This window comes from Fundulus heteroclitus, unplaced genomic scaffold (genome assembly GCF_011125445.2).
Source record: "Fundulus heteroclitus isolate FHET01 unplaced genomic scaffold, MU-UCD_Fhet_4.1 scaffold_288, whole genome shotgun sequence".
Taxonomy (NCBI): domain Eukaryota; kingdom Metazoa; phylum Chordata; class Actinopteri; order Cyprinodontiformes; family Fundulidae; genus Fundulus; species Fundulus heteroclitus.
In genome coordinates this window covers 84,100-104,457 of record NW_023396698.1, presented here as the reverse complement: position 1 = coordinate 104,457, position 20,358 = coordinate 84,100, and the positions used below count along the sequence as shown (strand labels likewise).

Here is a 20,358-nt window from a genome sequence, read left to right as displayed (position 1 = left end):
AGTCCAGATATAAATACTTTGTGCACCTATATATCAAACTGGGTTAGTTTTAGACATTGACAAACCACAAAATGTAAGGCACTGTTTATCTCACTCAGTCAACACACACACACACACACACACATGTATGTATGTATGTATGTATGCATGTATATATATATATATATATACACACACACACACACACATGTATGTATGTATGTATGTATGCATGTATATATATATATATATATATATATATATATATATATATATATATATATATATATGTAGGTAGTGCCCCAGAATCCAAGTATTTGTGATTTAAGAGAGCAAAAAACTGTTTTCAGACATGTCCTCTAGGTTTCCCTTACTGTTGGAGCTTTGTTCTCCAGGTCACATCCTCCAGCGATGCTGAAGCCCAACCCCGTCCCTTCCTCTTTATGTAGAATCACAACATGGATGTCCACTAGTCGCTGAAAAGAATGAAGCAGAATTGTGATCAGATTTTTGTTATGTTGTTTTTTCTTCATTTGTTACTTTGATTTTGGTGGGCTTATTACTAATAAACGTGCAAATGTTTTGAATTTTTCTAGCATTTTCTTTCTTCAAATAAGTTTGGTAGAGAATTAGCTCAGAAGGGAGCATTTCTTTCTATGTTTAGACTTGGTTTTAAATATTTATTAGAAGTCTAAAGTATAAACCTGTGTAAGTCAAGAATTTGGAGCCAGTCATTAATGCAGAACCCTAAGATTACCAGTCTTGAGATTTTCAATTTGACTTATCTGTTTGCGTACCTGACTTTGCATAAATAATGTGTAAGTTCAAGACTTTGCAACGCATACTTTGTCAGCTGATTGATAGGATGGCGGAATTTTGCAAATACAAATTGGACTTGGTTTGAAATCTGCTTCTTGATCTCTTGTCATATGTAGGTGATTTGCTATAGGTGCATATATTGTCCAATTTGATTGTTTAATGACACTTAAGATTAAAATGTGTGCTTATATCTGTAAGTACAATATAAATCCACAGAAATATTTCCTTATTATCCTCCTAATTGTTCTCGGAAGCAACAAAGCAAAGCAACCCCCCCCCCCCCCCCATACTTACACACTAAGTATGGGGTGGGGTGTATTATAGACTATTAGTCTATAATACAACATCAGATGAAACTGTCTTTAATGATTTAGTTTATGCTTTCTGGCATTTCTACATTTTTATCGACTTTTTGTGGACTGCAATTTTTTTATTTTATGTCTAAGCTTAAACGCAAAGCTTTAAAACCTAAATCTAAAAAGAAGACACAGGTCAAAATCACATCTGTGTATAGACTTATCAGGGGCTAAATAAACTCTGACTTTAACTCTTAAATCAGGTCTATTGCACACTGGGTTGCCATAAACATTCTTCAAGGACTGGGAAAAGTATATGTACAATTTCCCTAGAAAGTAACTGCAACATTTACTTTCTATCCACAAAATTCTATCCAAATTATCCTTGTATGAATTATTTGTGACTGACATTGTAGCAGATACCACAACTGAAAAAGGGAAAACCTCACCTCTCTCATATCACCCTACTATCCTGGTTATCAGAGGTTATATTAGATGATTATGTTTTTTTTTTTTTTTTTTTTTTTTTTACCTTAAAGGACTCATCATCCAAAGTTCTAACCTCCTCGATCATCTTCTTTATCTCCTGAGAAGGTAAAACTGAGATGACAGAGTGAGCGGAGGTGGCTCGGTCATAGCTCTGCCCCCCTTCCTCAATGGTGCATTCACTCAGAGTGGCTAAGCTGTGTTAAAGACAAAATACACATAAAACATGAGGTATAATGATGGTCACACACCTTTGAGCATTTTCTACATCTTTCTAAAAAACCTGAACTTATTTTAGCAATCTCACCTGATGGAGAATCCTTTATTTGTACAGATTGTACCCAGCTCTGACTCTTGGGGATCAAGATTCTTATGTGGAGCGTCCATAAATTCTTGGGATTGAGGGTTGCCATGGTTTGAAGTGGGAAGGGAGCGCATTATTGCTTGTGAAAACTAGAAAAAAATACAGTTAAACTAATTGTGAAAAAAAAAAACGGAAAAGTGATTCAAAGAAAAGATGGGTTACTTCTGGAGATGTATTAGCAAATCTCTAATCTTCTTTTTTGGCAACTGTTTTCCTTGAATTCAATTCAGTTTATTTAAATAGCAACAATTCAAAAAACATCATCACAAGGAACTTTGATAAAACAGTCAAGTTCAGTTTATTATTACGATTATTTAAAAATTTTCTTTGAAGAGAAACCAACCAGATGTCATCGAGTCATTGACTTGCAGAATTTGGTCCTCCCAGATGAGCATGTAGCAACATTAGACTCACAAAACAGAGCACAAAAAGCACTCATCCAGAAAACTTTCTATGTTACAGAAAAAAAGGAAAGATTTAAATTGCATCAGTAGCTCTTTTAGGGGCTTCATCTAAGAAACACAGTTAAGCAGCTAAACGTTTAGCCAGACTTGCTATTTTCTTTACTTCTACACTGGATTAAGAACCCAATAACCTAGCAATTTGCATTTTTTGCACAAACCCTGCAGGTGCTGGGAAGGTTAAATAGCAGAGAACATCAGGTCGTGAACTGATGATGCACTGCTAAAAGTTTGAAGAATATCTGACTGGAATTATATTAGAATGACTAAGAAAGTGATCTAGATGAAGGGACACTGCAACAGTGTTATTTTGTTGACTAAAACGACTTAAAATATCTTAAGTATGGAAACTAGAAGGAAAATTATTCAGAAAAAACTTGTTCAAAATATTTTCATCAAGAAGAAGAATAAAACATATTGGAAGGAGATCAAATTCAATCATTTCTATTTTTGTGAAAAGCAGAATAATTTGGAAGACTAGTGAATAAGATTGAAAGCTCTTGAGCAGTAGCAGATAAATGATTTAGTCATATAGATTTGGATGCCAGAGGAGAGTCCCACTGCAGTCTGCAGTGAGAGACAATCTCTCACCAAGGCAAACCAAGTTAACATGGGAATGAAAAGAGTGGACCAATAACATTTTCCAAAGCAATTGGTGTGATCTATGACTAGATTATGTCATAGATCACACCGGAGTGGTTAACTCATTTGGGTTTACCAGGTCTGTCCAGAAGCCTCCCCTGCCCCTGGATTCAACTCACTATCAGCTGTTAATTGGTTGACAGCTTCCCCTCTCTTCACCCAAGGGTCTAAGGCGTAACACCGCAGGTCTGATATAATATAATTACAAAATTGACCTTTGGCTCAAGGTGGCCTGGTACCAAGTACACTTATGGCTCACCTTGAACTTGTACATGGTGTTTGTTACAGACATTCTGTTCCTTGCAAAGTACCCCAACAACTAAACACCACCCTGGTTCAGATCAGGAAGGGCATTCTTCCCAATCACAGCCTTTCAGGTAACACTATCCTTGCACACTGCCCTACATCAGTGCCACCGGGCCCTCTGACCACTACCAGCAGGCAATGCAGGTGAAGTGTCTTGCCCAAGGACACAACAACTGAGATGGTTGGAGCAGGGGATGGAACCTTCAACCTGCCAGTTGAAGATGAACTCCCTAACTCCTGCGCTAGTGTAAAAAAAGCATAGAAAAAGATGTGTTGGCAGCAATGGCCTTCGCAAAGGCTAACCAGCACAGACCAGCTCTGCCCAGTCTCCTCCTGGCCAACTTAAGATCAATCGGCAACAAACTGGACAATATATGGCTAAGGATCACCTCAATGGAAAGCATTTAGTGTAGTATGGGAAGTGCACAGTGCAGGAGAGGAAGGATTTATGACGGTTGGTGAGGTCAGTAAAGGGGATTGTGGGATGCCGTCTACAGGACCTAGACACTGTCTATGCTGCACAAGTCCAGAGAAGAGCCAGACCTATTGCCTCAGATCCCATCCATCCAGGCAATGCACTGTTTGCCTCACTTCCATCAGGGAAAAGATTAAGGAGCATTATATAAAAAACAATACATTTAAAATCAGCTTATTTCCAAAATCTGTAAGGGCTTTCACCCCCTGCTGAAATTCAACCATCAGCCAAGTTCACTATTTGTTACAGGTTACAAACACACTACTGGTTACACAGGTTTCTGATCTGATTAAAATAATTTATACTGCCTCTCACTTGCAAATGTGTTTTCATGCACTTCAATCTCTCAGGGACTGTCTAATTAGACATATGAAAATTGCACAATGCTGTAACTGAATTTACTGGTGTTTGACTTATTGACTTAAACTGACCCTATAAGCCGCTAAGGACTGTACACACACTTAAGACCCCCAGGGAGTGATGTGGTTGGTAAGTGCTATCAACTCGACCATGTCTTGTTGCATCTGCATGATATGTGTGACTATGTGCATACATATGTGCATGCTGAGCCAGTGCTTGCCTCACCAAATTTTTTAATTAGGGTAACACATAATGGCAGTGAAGCTTCTTGATTTTTGATGCTTGATTCCTATAGCTTCTTCAGGCTGAGCACTAGAAGCCAATGCTCGACACCAGGTGCTTGCTGGCAAGCTCCCCCGTGCCCTGGTCTCCCTGAAGTTGGCAATGTTTGCTTTTAATTGTTGTCTGCCATGGAGATTTTAAAATCACTCTTAGTCTGACTCCTCCCCCAAGGCCAATTTTCCACGGGAGACGGTACCAGGAGCTAATGCTCCAGACAACATAGCCCTCAAGGTCACTGGAGTACAAAATCCACCATGTTATGGTAGCGAGTCACTGAAGGGTATTTTCTGAAAGGGTTTTTTTACATTTCAAAACCTTCTGTCTTGTACTTCTTCTATGGGAAATTGCAGTACTATTTGGTCAAATGTGTTTAATCCCAGCATACATTTTCATCATGAGGAATTAAAGTTGACCTGATACAGTAAATGGTTCCATATTTGCACGAAAACATGTATCCATAATGCTGTTTCCAGTCAAGACTCAACAAATATCCACAAAACAGATAGGATACATGACTAAAATGTCTTGTTTTTAACAAGTTACCTGGTTACTGAAGGCAAGGATCTTTTCAAAATGTTTTCCCTCCTGGTTCTTCTGGGGCTGACACTCTGTGGTGGGAGAAGCACTCTGAGCAGTTGTGAGGAGCTCAGAGTTAATTCCAGAGTTCTCATCTGAATTGTTCACTACTTCCTTTTGGTTCATTCTTTCTGATGAAGCAGAAGGTGGGGCACTGATCTCTATGGAGCTGCTGTTATCTGCTTTCTCCAGCTCAGATTTCTGTTGGGATGGTGGGAATTTACTGTCTGTATGGACAGAGGCCAAATTGACATCATCTACCACTGAGGTGATTTCAGAGCAGATGGGGTCAGAAAGTGGGATATTAATGGGGATCTCATCACAAGAAAGCTGATCTTCAGAGCATGTGCCTTTAATCTGACAACAATTTTCGTAAGTCGCTGATGTAATGCCAATGGGTGAAACAGAGATGTTCTCAATCACAACAGATGTTGACTGGTCTGACTTAATTTCTTCGAGGAAGTCCTGTTTGCTCTCGCCATCATCTGCATGTGAGGCAGGATAAGAATGACAGGGGCTTGCAGACTCCCTTTCCATCAAAGCAGGTGAGTTGGAAAAGGGAGTGGATCTCCTACTGGTTCTTTTTTCCTGAGCTTCTGGACTAGAAAACGTCTCAAAAGAGCAAATCTTTTGTCTGAGTGACATGTTAACACCACCTGAGGTAGACCTGCCTCCAAAGCTTCTGGTAACACCTGCTGTGGTTTTCTCCTCTGAATAATTAGCTTGCTTCCTCTGATCCTGGTTATCTTGTAGTTTCCTCAGACTCTGCTTAAACCAAGTAGGTTTGGGTGCAACTGGGGGGGCTATTTTTGAATCTGAAGCTTTTTGAGAGGTGCTTTCAGAAGTCACCATGGATGGTGGATCAGGGCTCATGTCGCTGTGCTCATGGATGCTCTCCTCTTCATTCATGGTTGCAAGGATGCTGTGGATTTTAACAGCCTATGTATTTTCTGCGATGTGCTGCTATTTTAGGTTTTTTTTTTCAGGTAGGTCTTCAGGAGATCTTGAATATGTTGAACAGAGTGAGCCTGCCTCCAAAGATCTGCTTTCTGTGACCTAAAACAGGATACACCAGAGGAAAAATATGTAAACACAACAATAAATTAAAACCTCTTACTTACTATATCAACTGTATTTCTGCAACTTTCTCGTGTCTGACCTGGTGTCAGTCTCTGGAGTCATTTGCATGCTGCCTCTTTGTTTAGAACCAGTGTTTCTGTTTCTTATTTTGGCAGATATTTTCCAATCCAGAATTCTGCCTGCCAAATATTGGATTCAATTGTAATATCAGGAGTGACTGCTGGTAAACCAACCCACTGAAGGGTTTGACAGTGGATTCAAATGCTTGACTGTCTAAGCCGTGCATTTGACTCAGTTGTTTCTTTGCCTCGGCCGGATTGTATGGACTGCCCAGAAGCAACGGAACCATCTCAGATGCCCGGAAAGCATCTCTGGAAGCCTCAGCAACAGCAGAAATCCTCCCACTCTTTTGCTGATTAGATGCTTTAGGGACTGGATAATTTGTAATGACTTGAAACCGAGGACCCAGAATTCAGCCAGACAAGATCAGACTGTGTGCCAGCAATAGTGTCAAGATCATAACATAATTTTATTTTATGTTTTGAAAAAAGTTTCAAACCTCCTCTAGACTCAGTTGCTTAGCGTTGACCTACTTCTTGAATTCACCCCTTGCTGTGGTTTGGCCTTCCTGTGTCCCAGTGTCACTATTTCTTAGGGGCGAGTCTAGTGACTATTAGTTTTTGCTCACTTTTTGTTTTATCATTGAAACTCCAGTCTGATGTGTATAACTTTTTTTCTTTAACTGCAATACCACTCATTCTGTGAAGAGTGCTTTGAAGACCCCAAAACACAGACAAGCTCACAAATGCAATCCATCAGTGCAATATGCCCCAGCCCAAAGTCAGAAATTGTGATTCTGCCACTAATTGGTCTATCTTCAGGCAGCAAAGAAATAAATGTGCCTCTGTCATTAAAAAAGGTTATTTCAGAATATTACTTTTCTGTCACACCTGAGATCTTAAATAATCTGCAGAAATCTTGGAAAATGATTAATACAATTCAAGGAAATGTTATTTATATAACGCCAACTTCTACTTCTCTGTCTCTCCACCTTCTCTTTTATACCTTAGAGAGTTTATAATGTGCTGAAGGAGTGTGACAATGTTTTGACTTCTTAAGATGAGCTGTGACCTCTGTTTCATTACCTGTGAAGGATGTTGTCAGACAACCTAACTCTTGCTGTGTTGCCTCCACCAACTGAAGAAGTCTATGCACAAAACGTTTGCGGCGTAATGTTTTATACACAACTCAGGATGCTGCATGAAAGTGTGCAAAAATACTTGCAAACTTTTGACCTGTCAAAAAAAACATCTCAGGGACCGTAACAGTGCTGGAGCTTTTATGTCAAGAATTTCATCTTGGAGTTGACCTGAATTCAAAGTGCAACTAAATACAAGCTGTGAAGCATGCTTGTAAAACAAGATGGCAGCCCTGACATTGTAAACAACGAAAGTATAACAAAATGTTTGATGTTAGTGTTATTACACAATGAGCTAAGAACAGGCTTCACTTCACTTGTGTAACTTCAAACCAACTTAAAAAAAAGAAATAAATGAGTAAATTAAAGTGCCTCGTATCATGGTAATAAAAAGTTTCCTCTTTACATTATTTTCACAATATATTTTCCTAAAGATAAATTCAGCATGCTATTCTCTTCATGTATGGAGGACCAAGTCTTCCATAATTAAAAATAAATACAGAAATAAATAAATGCTCAATAGATAAATATGCATACAATTATGTGCCACCAAAAATATAATAAACAAATAAATGTAGGTAGAAAATAAATTATACAGTGAGACAAAATGTATATATCTCCTTTAATTAGCCACTTTATTTATTAATTACTTATTTTTTTAAGTATTTATTTATGTGCATGTTATAATATTTTTGTCTGTTTTATTCTTTCTTTGTATTTTTTTGCCCTATTTATTTCTCCGATGCTATTTATTTCTGCCTGTCCTTTTTACATTTCTGTTTGTCCTTTTTACATTTCTGTTTGTTGTTTTTACATTTCTGTCTGTCCTTTTTACATATCTGTTTATCGTTTTTACATTTCTGTTTCTCGTTTTTACATTTCTGTCGGTCCTTTTCACATTTCTGTTTGTCGTTTTTACATTTCTGTCTGTCCTTTTTACATTTCTGTTTCTCGTTTTTACATTTCTGTCTCTCGTTTTTACATTTCTGCCTGTCCTTTTTACATTTCCGTATGCATTTCTGCCTCATTATGCAAATGAGGAGGGGCTGTGTCTTAAGGGCTCAACTTCTTCCCATTGGTTGGTTAGCATTTTTACTGCATCGGTCAATCTACATGGCTTTTCCCCGACATGAAGCATTGTTTAATAATGTCAAACTCAGCAGGCAGACGTTCAGTGGCCGACCTCTTACGGGAAGCTGCTAATAGACTGGAAGAATTAGAACGCTGTACATTTGGGATCTGAAATGTTTTTCGTTGGTTTCAGATTCGGCTTTCCAGATCAATAACTCATCGGCGGATGATTTATTCTACAAAACAGACACCTCTCCGCAACCACTGCAAGGCAGACACTGAGCTACAACCGTAGTTTCCTCAAAACGAGTCTTAGTCCGTGGGCCAGAATCTGTGGGACGTCTCCTTAAAAAGTTTCGTATGAACTGTCAGACGGCAACTTTCTTCCACCGGGAAAAGTTGCTACACATAGTGATCTCAAAACACCAATGTTCCCACGTTTTCACTTGCACATTAATAAGTTATTGCTGATAAAAAATCTAAACGGTTTCGCTCCAGTCCGAGAGGTCACGTGATTCGATTTTTGCTGCTCAGCCAATCAGATCGCTGTATTGTCAGCCGAGTGCGTTCAATCTGTAAGGTGTTTTAAACATTTGTTTCCAGACGAAAAAAGCCCAATAATAGTATTTTCTGGCGCCAGTTGGCAAAGATCTTGATGGCAAGGAAAAAGAAATAGCCCAGACCATCCATCATCCATTTTCTAACACGCTTATCCCTGCTGGGTTCGGATCGGTGCCAATCTCCAGCTGTCAATGGGCGAGAGGCGGGGTATAAACTGGACAGGTCGGCAGTTCATCACAGGGCAGAAATAGCCCAGACTTTTGCTCATTTTACTGTGATATCACCGAGACCTGCTGCGCTAGGATAGCACAGCCAAACGACTTATCCCCGGCAGAATTTGGATCCCCTGCGTCGGGAGTGCATTCAGCTGGAAGAATGAATCCAGTCAACTCCGCCTCATCTCCAACCGGCGTGGAAATGAAGATGTTTTACTTTTCTTAATGAAATATAGCAATGGTGTCGTTACATTATCGTTCAGTTAGTGGGTTAAAACTGAAAATGTAACACTTGTTAGTGCGATCATTAAGGATTGCTATGTCGGTTAAAATTCCATTGATCATTCAATATAACACGTTATGAGAAAGTAAACGGCTCTGTGGTCATTTCCACATGTGTCACAAAAATATTAGCTTTATGTTAGATTGTCGCATGTCTGTCTGCTTAAACCAAAAATCCACCTTCAATAGTCCATCACAGCTGTCTACTTGTTTGTCTTTTTTCTTTTTCTTTTTTGGTAGCTAGACCCGCATGAATAGATCATATAAAGCGGATTCCACGTGTGATCAAATAAACACTGAATAAAGGTACAGCCAAAATTATCAGATTTAATAAGATTTTAATTCAACCAAGAACATATAGAGATATTAAAGGTATACTATGCAACCGGGGTTGATTTTCCAGCGAGGCTCCCCCAAGAGGGCGAAAGTAAAAGTGCACTGTCATAAAGATGCTCAGCTGTTCTGGTTCCTCCGTCAAGCCAGGCGCGGTTGTTTTGAGATTAGCAGACAGGCGAACGCAACGAAAAGTGGAAAAAACGGCAGTACAAACAATGAATAACACAGTGAAGGTATGAACATCAAGCTTCTTGCAGCGCTATCTTGGCGAGGCGGTCGCCACAAACTTTTCACCGCTGACTGGCTGAGCGGAGCGGGGGGGGAGACAAACTTTGCACCGCTGACCGGCTGAGCGGAGCGGCGCGCATATCGAGTTAGTTTTATTTTTTTATTATTATTTTTTTGGAATGTTGGCGAGGCGGTAGCGTGAGGGAAACCCTACAATGTTACTCACAATCGCATCAGCAGAAACGCGAGGTCCGCGTCAGCCTTGCAGCCTTCTATGTTCACCCGTGTACGACTCCTCTCTCTGTCCAGAGCACTTTTACTCTTTCTTGCCTGCTCCAACATGGGCTTTCGCTGTCTTCTCGCTGGTTCCGCCATGATAACTGCACAAATATCGCCACTGCGCTACCAACGAGCACACCTTTCACTGCGGGCGTGTAGCAGTTCTCGCCGTAAAGCAAGACCGACTCTCGCGATGCACACGAGACTACTCAGCCTGTGACTGCGGGCCGACTGCTCCTGCAATTGCAAGTGCGGTATTTCCCCCACAGACCACCAGGGCGGCTGAGAAAACCTTAGTTCAACCTGAAATGACTCATTTAATCATCCAAAACGGTATGGAACATATTAATTAACTGAAAAATGTTGCATAGTATGCCTTTAACTATATTAAGAAAACGAGATATGTCGATTTTAAAAACAGAACAATGTATTAGGAGTTTAAAAAATCAATTTAATTTTATTAGAATGTGATGTTTAAAAATATTTAGACTTCACAAAGCTGAAGGTTAAAACTTTTATTGATTTCAAACACTCTCCCGACGCAGGGGATCCAAATTCTGCCGGGGATAAGTCGTTTGGCTGTGCTATCCTAGCGCAGCAGGTCTCGGTGATATCACAGCAAAATGAGCAAAAGTCTGGACTATTTCTGCCCTGCGATGGACTGGCGACCTGTCCAGTTTATACCCCGCCTCTCGCCCATTGACAGCTGGAGATTGGCACCGATCCGAACCCAGCAGGGATAAACGTGTTAGAAAATGGATGATGGGTGGTCTGGGCTATTTCTTTTTCCTTGCCATCAAGATCTTTGCCAACTGGCGCCAGAAAATACTATTATTGGTCTTTTTTCGTCTGGAAACAAATGTTTAAAACACCTTACAGATTGAACGCACTCAGCTGACAATACAGCGATCTGATTGGCTGAGCAGCAAAAATCGAATCACGTGACCTCTCGGACTGGAGCGCAACCGTTTAGATTTTTTATCAGCAATAACTTATTAATGTGCAAGTGAAAACATTGGTGTTTTGAGATCACTGCTATGTGTAGCAACTTTTCCCGGTGGAAGAAAGTTGCCGTCTGACAGTTCATACGAAACTTTTTAAGGAGACGTCCCACAGATTCTGGCCCACGGACTAAGACTCGTTTTGAGGAAACTACGGTTGTAGCTCAGTGTCTGCCTTGCGGTGGTTGCGGAGAGGTGTCTGTTTTGTAGAATAAATCATCCGCCGATGAGTTATTGATCTGGAAAGCCGAATCTGAAACCACCGAAAAACATTTCAGATCCCAAATGTACAGCGTTCTAATTCTTCCAGTCTATTAGCAGCTTCCCGTAAGAGGCCGGCCACTGAACGTCTGCCTGCTGAGTTTGACATTATTAAACAATGCTTCATGTCGGGGAAAAGCCATGTAGATTTGACCAACGCAGTAAAATGCTAACCAACCAATGGGAAGAAGTTGAGCCCTTAAGACACAGCCCCTCCTCATTTGCATAATGAGGCAGAAATGCATACAGAAATGTAAAAGGGACAGGCAGAAATGTAAAAAGGAGAGACAGAAATGTAAAAACGGCAAACAGAAATGTAAAAAGGACAGACAGAAATGTAAAAACAACAAACAGAAATGTAAAAACAACAAACAGAAATGTAAAAAGGACAAACAGAAATGTAAAAAGGACAGGCAGAAATAAATAGCATCGGAGAAATAAATAGGGCAAAAAAATACAAAGAAAGAATAAAACAGACAAAAATATTATAACATGCACATAAATAAATACTTAAAAAAAATAAGTAATTAATAAATAAAGTGGCTAATTAAAGGAGATATATACATTTTGTCTCACTGTATAATTTATTTTCTACCTACATTTATTTGTTTATTATATTTTTGGTGGCACATAATTGTATGCATATTTATTTATTGAGCATTTATTTATTTCTGTATTTATTTTTAATTATGGAAGACTTGGTCCTCCATACTGTCCCAACCTCTAAAGACATTAAAGGATTTCAACTGAGCTCAGTGTGTCTGTTGAGCATTTCAGTACAGTGTTTCTGTACCTGAGTCTGACTGTATTGGAATGACTTCTATTTTTGAAGAAATTGGGCTGAATTTGAATAACCTTGAAATGACTTTTTTGTGAACTCTTGTTTTGTGTAAAATTTGGTTGAATCTTCCTATATGCAACTCTGTATGGCCTCTGCAAAACTCTTGTTGTGATATTACCGCCATGATCATCAAAATGGTTTGACTGAATCAGATTGTAATTCTGATCACATAGCCACAAGTGAGTAACCTGACGACACCCAGATGCATGTCTCGCCCCGCCTAGATCCACTCACATACATCTGGGACACCGCCATAGGAATTGCCTTTATTGAAGGCTGGGCCTTATCAAAACTTCTTGCATATGATTGGATAAGCCACTTGTCTGTCATCTTTATCAACGTGCTATTTCAACCACTCACACCGAAGCTAACCCGTGATGCTGATGAGAGCGACGCAGGAAAAAACAACAACTTTTTTTGTTATGTGTTTGCGGCTCTAGAGGCACGTGTTTTATTTACAGTGAGCTGACAGGAAGAGGGGGAAAGACAGGCGGCAAAGCGCCGCGGGTCGGAGTCAATCCCGGGCCGACCGCGTTAAGGACTAAAGGCCTCCTAATATGGTTCGCGTTAACCGCTAAGGGGCACGTCGGCGTCTGTGCCTCCGCTGCAGACGCGGATTGCTTCCTCAACGAGCCGCCATTGCTATCAAAACAGTCTCACGTCATGGTCGCGTCTCCACTACGTCACATCTATGAAATGCCAGCCCTGCGTCCTGATTGGCCAGACCATAAAATTGGTTGGAGAAATCACTTTCAACGGGCCATGTCCCAGATGTATGTGAGTGGAGCTAGGTGGAGCGAGACATGCATCTGGCTGTTGTCAGGTTAACAAGTGAGAGCGAGACAGCAGGAAAGCCTCTCTCTCACTCTCTCTCAGCAGGAGGTCAGCTGTGACCAGTGTTGGGCACGTTACTTTGAAAAAGTAATTAGTAATAGTTACTAGTTACTTCTCCCAAAAAGTAACTGAGTTACTAACTGAGTTACTCCACTATAAAAGTAACTAGTTACCAGTAAAAGTAACTATTGCGTTATTTTTTCGTTTCTGGCTTTTTTATTTTTTTTTTTACAAATTTTTTGCTGCCATGTCCATTCAATGCACCCCCTCCCTCCCCACACACACACACACACACACACACACACACACACACACACACTCCCCCTTTTGTGTTGAACAGTGAAGTGTAGTGAAAGCAACTTTAATTCTCCATCACATAACTTTTATATCGCGCATGCATTGACTTTTTCAACAATTTTCTCTGGCCCAAGACACAACATAATCATCAACCCATTAGTCAAAGACAAAGTCACTCAAGGAGCATGTTCTCTCTCAAACTTTATTGGAATTCAGTTCCAAACAGAGGTAGTATTCAAGCCTGCAGAACTGCCAGAACATAAATGTTTGAGTTCCATCAAATACCTAAGGTAAACTATACCCTTTGGTGCAAAAACATTCTAGGTAGTTTGTGTGGAGAGAGAGAGAGAGAGAGAGAGAGAGAGAGAGAGAGAGAGAGAGAGAGAGAGAGAGAGAGAGAGAGAGAGAGAGAGAGAGAGAGAGAGAGAGAGAGAGCCCTCAGCTTGGTCCTTCAAGTGACTTTTGATGTAGTCAAGGCCTATTGAATATGGGGAAAAGACAAAAACACTGACATTACAACAGTAAAAAATTGCACAATGATTAACTGTACTGGTCTTCATGTATTCGGCCAGGAATGTAAGCTCAACAGGTGTGAACCTGTTGAATCAGAGAACGAACAGAAAACACCTTCAATTAAGTAACTGATAAATGTTACAAATCACCTGCTCAATGAGTTAGTAAAACATACTGTAATTAGAGGACATGCATTAATGTGTATTTTATATCTTTTCTGTTCATATTGATTGAAATAATACAAAAAATAAAAATGTTGGTACATACAAGGCTATCTTCAGTGCACTGCATACAGCTGTGATGGCCACCTCTCCCTGCTCCCTTGTAATTCTGATGATCCTCTCGACTGCATAGAACAGGGAATTCCATCTTGTTGCATTTGGCCTCAATAACTGCAGTTTGCAGTTCTTTTCAATGACCTCTGCTGCTGTGGTAGATCTTGCGCTTTTGTTCCAAAGTCCCCAACACTTCGAAAAAGCTGAGCGTGAAACCCGCTTGTAGGCGCTGTTGACATTGGCCTCCTCAACATCAACAGTTGACACCAGATTAAGAAGGTGGCAAGCGCAGCGATGGTGTCTGGGTAGTTGGTATTCCAGGCAGTCATCCTCATCAAGTATCGCTCCAGCCTCAACAAACTCCATCCCCTCACTCTCCTGTTCGTCATCACTCCCATCACATTGTCATCTTCGGCTTCAGCTCTCTCGACACTAGGACCTGGGTTGTTGTTTTCATCAGCTTGCCCATATAGCTTAAAAGCTTTTTATCAAGTTGGACCCCTTGTCAGTCGTGGTGCGTGTGATTTTGTCTCGGATGTTGAATTCACTGTGAATTTGGTTTGATGCACTGGCAAGGACAGAGAAGGTGTGTGGCCCAGTTATCTGTTTATAGGCTAGGGCAGGGCACTGTCTTTTCATACTCTGAGGGTCTATCCAATGTGCTGTTACGCCAAGAAATCCACACCTGTATGCTGTCCAGCAATCCGTTGTAGTGCCAATGAAGTCAATTTTGCTCATTGCTGCTTTCAAATTGTTTCTCATTTCAAGAGAGGCTTTCTGAATTTTGTTGACTACAGTGTTGCGGGACAGGACATTTACATTAGGCTGGAGATGCTGTATGAGATCTATAAACCCCTGCTGTTCCACGGTGTTAATTGCATGTAGACCTTGCACAATATAGTAAAGGATTTTTTATCGACACTGGCCTGGGACACTGGCCTGCTACCCCATAATCTGGCTTGTTTGGGTGCTGGGCCTTGCTGTGGTGGTGCTCCGTCTGCTTTTCTTTTGGGGGCCGTTGAAGTGAGGGCTTTGCATCTCTCTAAATGATTTCCGTGTTTTCACTGCAAAATATACAACAAAACATTTAATAGTTCATTACGAGGGCATGGTCAACATTGTTACACTTTTTTTTCAGCCACATTTCCTTTACTTATGCACTAAGTGGCCACCATCTCACACAATTCACACTTGGACACAATTGCCCAGGGTAAAAACGTGATGAAAATATTTGGATATTGAATTCAAGCAATTTTGGAGAGATGACATGAAGGAAGGTTATGAAATTGTTAATTCAATTGCCCAGGACACACAACCAACACAATTGAAGACAGTGAAAAACGCTGAAGGCACACGATTACTTAACAAGGCAAAATAAACCAAATATTAGACGTCTTAAGCTTACAAAAGTGTAGTAGCTCACACTGTAGAGATTGGAGGCACCTTATTTCGAAAAAATCAAAGAGGCAAGGCTAACGCCTTCGACAATCTTAGCTGTTACGCGGACATGTCTTGGCATGTCCCTATGCTAGCCAAGCTGCAGCAAAATATGAATTATCACAGTTCGGTAGTAACAAAGAATAAGCTTACAACTTACCTCTACATGTTTTTTCAAATTGGAGGGAGAGTTCTTGAACGCCAAAATAACGTGGGTCTTGGGTTTGCAGAGTTTGCATTGCATTTTCCACGAGTCATTTTTGCTCCCGACTATTTGGAAAAATTCTTTAAAATTGGACCAAGGATGCGGGAGGTCTTGTTGGTCTCAGTCTCCATCTCCCGACACGCTCTCGCCTGTGTCCGACCTTTCGACATCTTTTTCTGAACCTGACATTATTGTAGCATGACATACACATAACGTTTGCAGTTTGAAGAACACCTGCTTCTGATGATTTCCTTTCGCGTCAGCACAAATTTGACGAATGGCTAACCAATGAGTGTTTGCGTTATATGGCTCATCCAATTACACTAGTTCTCACTAGGTGTGGATGGCGCACATTACGTGAAATAAATATTTATAAATATTAAACTGAAGCCAAGAGTAACGAGTAACGTTTGTTTTAAAAATGTAAGGAATAGAAAGTACAGATACTTGTGTGAAAATGTAATGAGTAGAAGTCAGAAGTAGGAAGAAAAATAAGTAATGGAGTAAAGTGTACTTTAGTACAGTAACAAAGTATTTGTACTTCGTTACTTGACACCTCTGCGTTCCAGTGATCGGGATTTTTTTCATGCTCACGTTCAAAAGTCGGTCGGGCGCTGTGTTTAGTTACATGACTAATATCATCTGTTCTGAAAACGGACATGCTGAGAATGACAAAGGTAGGAAGAAGTGCTCAGAGTTGCAGCTTTCTACTCAGCCGTTTTTTCTGAAACGACGCTCAGAACAAAGACGCACAGCGCAACCTGCCCAACCATAAAGGCATTCTGCCCAACCCATTAATCAGCGGTGCGCTCCGATCAGCACCTAGCGCTCACTGAGCTGGGCCGTGGTACACCATCACACCAGAGTTGCAAAATGGTTTAAAAAACTTGGTTTATTATTATTTTGTTTACAGTTCAGCTTGGATTTTATTTACTGTGCAGCATAGCTTTGCTGTGCGCACTGAATCCAGATGCTGTGTTCGAATGCCCATGTTCTTGTCCTTTTTGCTGTTTAACTCAAAATAATGTGCGTACCTACAAAAATCAAACGCTGTCTTCTCGGCCATCTTGCCGGGGTACAAACACAAGTAGCTTACACACACAGGTGCGTGCGCACGCACACACACACACACACACACACACACACACACACACACACACAGACAGAGGCAAGGAGCAGGGTACAGACGCAAGCAGCCGCATCTGACTAAATGCAGAAAAGCAGGGACTTCACTTTCCTTATCGAGGGAAATTCTTAAAGTAACGGAGTAACGAGTGCTTATTTTGGAAAATAACGGAGTTACTGATTACTGAATTCGCAAAACTAACATGTTAGATTACTTGTTACTGAAAAAAACTAATAAGAGTACTCTAACGCGTTACTTATAACGCGTTACCCCCAACACTGGCTGTGACCACTCTCTGCAGATAAAAGTCACAGCACATCTCCTCAGACTCTCTCTTCAGCTCTTCTCTTCTGCGACCCGCTCTCCTCTCCAAGCTGCTCAGACTATGGGCCCTGCACGGGCCCATGACCGCTACACAAGCCAGCAGCTGAGGGAAGGTGCCTGGACCAGCCATGCTTGATCCAGGGTCTGCTAATGTTGTCTGCTGGCTTCAATAGAAGACCTGACTGAATCCGGATAAACAACACACTGGGACAGAGCTAAGTTTCACTCTGACTGCTGCGCAAACCAGCCGCAAAGTACAGATCACCCAAACAGCTTTGTTCATTTTTGTCAGCTGCTGCAGGAAAGCAGACGCGAGACGGTAGATGCCTCCCCTCACCAGACAAGCTGAGCGATCAGACTATTAAATGGACATCGGTCCCGACCACACATGCGTGTTTCTGCTAGGCTGCAGAAACCTCAAGCATTCCCTCCACACGCTGTTGGTTAGCTCAGGGCTGCAGAACTAAGCGCCAGCCCGCTAACAACAAGCCAACAACTTCCCTCCTTCAACGCTCCTTCCGTGAATGGCCAAACTGGACAGAACTGACACGAGACAAAAGACAGGTTTGGACAGGGAGCTGAGTGTGAAGTAATAAGGTTTATTGGGAAATGTCTGTAACTCGTTGGACACATAATGCTTTAGAACAAAGGGCTAACAGGTAGCTCAACCTAGCCTTAATGCTGGGGTGAGCATTAAGGCTTTGCCTTGCTAACATCCGGTCCCGGACATTTCAAAAGGAGTTTGTTTTAAAGCACAAAGCTTAATCGTTCCGCTCCGCCATCCTGATGGTGCTATGAGTCTTATCCCCGCATTAATATTGAATATTAATGTTGGTGTAAAGGCAATTTTGATAACTTAGTATGTAACCTTTTAGCCACCGATTTGCTACAGCGACCACAGACGCCTGGACGGAGAATCGCATTAACAAACTCAGTCATAAGGGTTTAAATGATTTTACTGGGCAAATCAGTAACCAGAATGTTATTTTCTCAAAATAACGTTGTGGTTAACTTGTGCTTTGCATTGTGAATGGGTTGAAACACATGTCAAATGTTGTTCTCAATTAGTTAAGCTAATTTAATCACCATTCACATTATTTAAGGTGAACTTTGGTTCTTTAACTTAAACAAAATATCATTTCATCAAATAATGTTTTGTTTAACTTGGGCTTTGCATTGTGAATGGATTGAAACCCATGCCAAATGTTTTTAACTCCATTCCATGTTTTTAATCAGATCTGCAGTAAACAAGGATTTACCGAATTATTCTGATTATGATCAACCACCTTTGTTTTGACTTTTGTTTGTTTTTGCATGTAAATAGTTCCTTAGCTTAGCTTCTTTTTATCTTAATTTTGCTTAGTAGTTTAGTTAAGTTTCACTAGCCTAGTTGTTTTGAAGGCTGCATAGTGTAGCTGGGGACTTGGCCAGATCCGGCCACTAGGGGCGCAACAGCGCCAATCGGGCTGAGTGCCACTGCAAGTAAGAAAGAGAAGAAGAGACTGACGACGGTGAGAAGCGAGTAACGCAGGCAGCAGGTTGTGTTTGCAACATTGTATCCGTCGCTCTGCCTCTTGTAGTTCAGTGTGCGTCCAGAGAAACAACCACACACACACATTGGATTAAATTACCATAAAAGGACTGACTGTTTACATCATTTTATAAGTCTTGGGGGAACTTAGTGCGTTCTGACAGACGCCCACTTTGTGATTACAAATCAGAGAAGTCAGTCTTTTAACTTTGAACCTCCGCAACACTAGTATAGATGATTTGTTAATCGAATTCAGATAAACAGCATTACATAGTGATGTTCTCTGGATGTTCATTTTATTTCTGTTATTAAATTCTTGGACTTGAATAGAAGTTGTCAGTTCTTCATTCTATGTGTGTTCAGGTTTTGCTGTTAAAAGATCGCTAGTGCTCGAATTCATCCCTTTCAACCATTGTCTTGATATCAGCTTACGAGCTGATCATCACCAGAAAATACTTAACAGACAGAGGGTTATTTAATAAACATTAAATAACTTTAAACAGTGTATAATTGCACAACAGTCTGAAACACAATTATAAATATATGTATCACATATTTTACCAGTCAAACAGTTGTTAATAATTACTGTGACAATACTTTCCACTGTCACTAAACGTTCTGATTAAAACAAAATTCTGTCACTAGGGTGTAAGGTTTTTTACTTTGAAAAAAAAAACTCTCCTGAAACATGGCTGCAAAGGAAGAAAGCAGAACACATTGCAATGACTGAAACAAGCACTCTAGCTCAAACAGGAAATTCAGTCTGGGTTACTTTTCTCTAAGATACTGCAAATCACATAATCAAATTCCATTTTCCACATTGTTGTAACAACTAGTTTTGAGGTTTCCCAGGAGTTCTTGCACACAGACTCATAGTATTTATGTCCTACCTGTGTGTTGATTGTTGTTCGGCACGCTACAGCACCCAAAAAGTAAAATCTTCTGCACGTCTTTCTAACAGTTCTTCCTGTCACACAAACAGGAAGCATTTCTCACACCACCCAGCAACCACAGAGAAGTACAAAAATGAGCTTTAGCTTAAGACACTAATCGACAATTGCTTGAATGTGTTCAGTCAGTTCATATTCTAACAACTTAACCAGCAAACACAAGCAAAAAAGTGTAGCAATGTTATGCTGCCTCATGTATGTCTACATGTTTACTGTTCTAAACAACAGAATCACTTTTAGGCAAGTTCAGCATGTGCAAGAAATATGTTGAATGTCAAGTTAGGGAAGGATGTCATTGTTAACGTTGATCTACAGCTTTTAGCAGTAATATTGCACCATACAGGGTTTGTGGTAACGACATAGCACTGGTCGGAGTGTACGTGCGCCAAGTAAAGAACTGCATAAAAATAAGGAAGCAGAAATGCAAGTTGTTGTTTTTTTTTGTTTTCCTTGATATGTCCAACAGA

The 20,358-nt window shown here is 40.6% G+C and overlaps 1 protein-coding gene across 1 annotated transcript; it reads right to left on the bottom strand.

The window, feature by feature from the left end:
- Positions 1-20,116, bottom strand: il16 (interleukin 16; the record flags this gene model as incomplete). Its single annotated transcript, XM_036130174.1, is given in 6 exon segments — positions 1-26; positions 354-455; positions 1,627-1,777; positions 1,888-2,033; positions 5,014-6,102; positions 19,832-20,116. Coding segments are annotated over 5 exon segments (1,367 nt in total), but the record flags the coding sequence as incomplete, so codon positions are not given.
- Positions 20,117-20,358: the final 242 nt, after the last annotated feature.